Source organism: Vespula pensylvanica, chromosome 20 (genome assembly GCF_014466175.1).
Source record: "Vespula pensylvanica isolate Volc-1 chromosome 20, ASM1446617v1, whole genome shotgun sequence".
In the NCBI taxonomy this organism is placed as follows: domain Eukaryota; kingdom Metazoa; phylum Arthropoda; class Insecta; order Hymenoptera; family Vespidae; genus Vespula; species Vespula pensylvanica.
The window spans coordinates 590,994-592,146 of NC_057704.1; the positions used below are offsets into that span (position 1 = coordinate 590,994).

At 35.8% G+C, this 1,153-nt stretch overlaps 1 protein-coding gene across 1 annotated transcript in view; it reads left to right on the forward strand.

Annotated features, from left to right (window-relative positions):
* The window catches only part of LOC122636180 (odorant receptor 43a-like), a 3,391-nt gene extending 2,904 nt beyond the window's left edge, over positions 1-487 (forward strand). Inside the window, exon 7 of the mRNA XM_043827154.1 lies at positions 354-487. Within this exon, the coding sequence (XP_043683089.1) occupies positions 354-487 (134 nt within the window). The remainder of the gene's footprint in view (positions 1-353) is intronic.
* Positions 488-1,153: the final 666 nt, after the last annotated feature.

A 1,153-nucleotide genomic window follows, 5' to 3' on the forward strand; every position in this document is an offset into this window, starting at 1 on the left:
GCGCGACTGCAACGAGGTTCTGAAACATAAAAATAGAAACAAAATAATCGGTATAATAAAAGACTAGTTATAATAAAATACTGTATAAATCATTCAACAAAAATGTGCTAGAGAAGTATACTTACTTTAAGTCTTCATTCATACTCGAATGGCATCCTGCGAAAATTTCTAAGTCCACTCGAGGAGATAGATTGTAAAAGTCCCTCGAAAGTTCGAAATCGAAGTCTGAAACAAAAGAAATAGTATAAAATTATGAAAATATGAATGTTAGAAAATATACTTGCGTAGACTCTTCATTAATACACGCTCGAACGGCATCCATCGAAAATTTCTAAGTCCAATCGTGGAGATAGATTCTCAAAGACCCTTGAAAGTTGAAAAATTTTTAAGTCCATTCGTGCAGATAGATTCTCAGAACCCTGAAAGCAGAAAAATTTCTAAGTCCATTCGTGGAGATAGATTGTCAAAGACCCTCGAAAATTTCTAAGTCCACTCGTGGAGATAAATTTTCAAAGTCCCCTGAAAGTAGAAAAATTTTTAAGTCCATTCGTGGAGATAGATTCTCAGATCCCTGAAAGCAGAAAAATTTCTAAGTCCAATCGTGGAGATAAATTTTCAAAGTCCTCAAAAAGTGTGAAAATTTCTGTCTAATCGTGGAGATAAAATATCAAAGTCCCCGAAAATGCGAAATCGAAGTCTAAAACAAAAGAAATAGTATAGAATTTCAAAAGTAGGACTAAAATAATATTGTACTTGCGTAAATTCTTCGTCAATATTCGATCGAGTGGCACCCTGCGAAATTTTCTATGTTCCCTCGTCGAAGTCCAAAGCACAACTGAATTAATAACTGTAGTCGGTCAAAGGCACGACTTTGTTTTCGTCTCTCCAAGCCGAGTATCCCCACTTCGTATTTAAGTCTAAAATCAAATAAATTGTTGGATATTTGAATTGACTCTTCGTTAATACTTACACAAATGGCATCCGCGAAAATTTCTAAGTGCGCTCGTGGAGATAGATTGTCAGTTCCCGAAAGTGCGAAAAATTCTAAATACACTCGGGAAGATAGAAGGTCAAAGTCGCCGAAAGTGCGAAAATTTCCAAGTCCCATCGTGGAAATATATTTTCAAAGTCCTCCGAGAGTGCGAAATCGAAG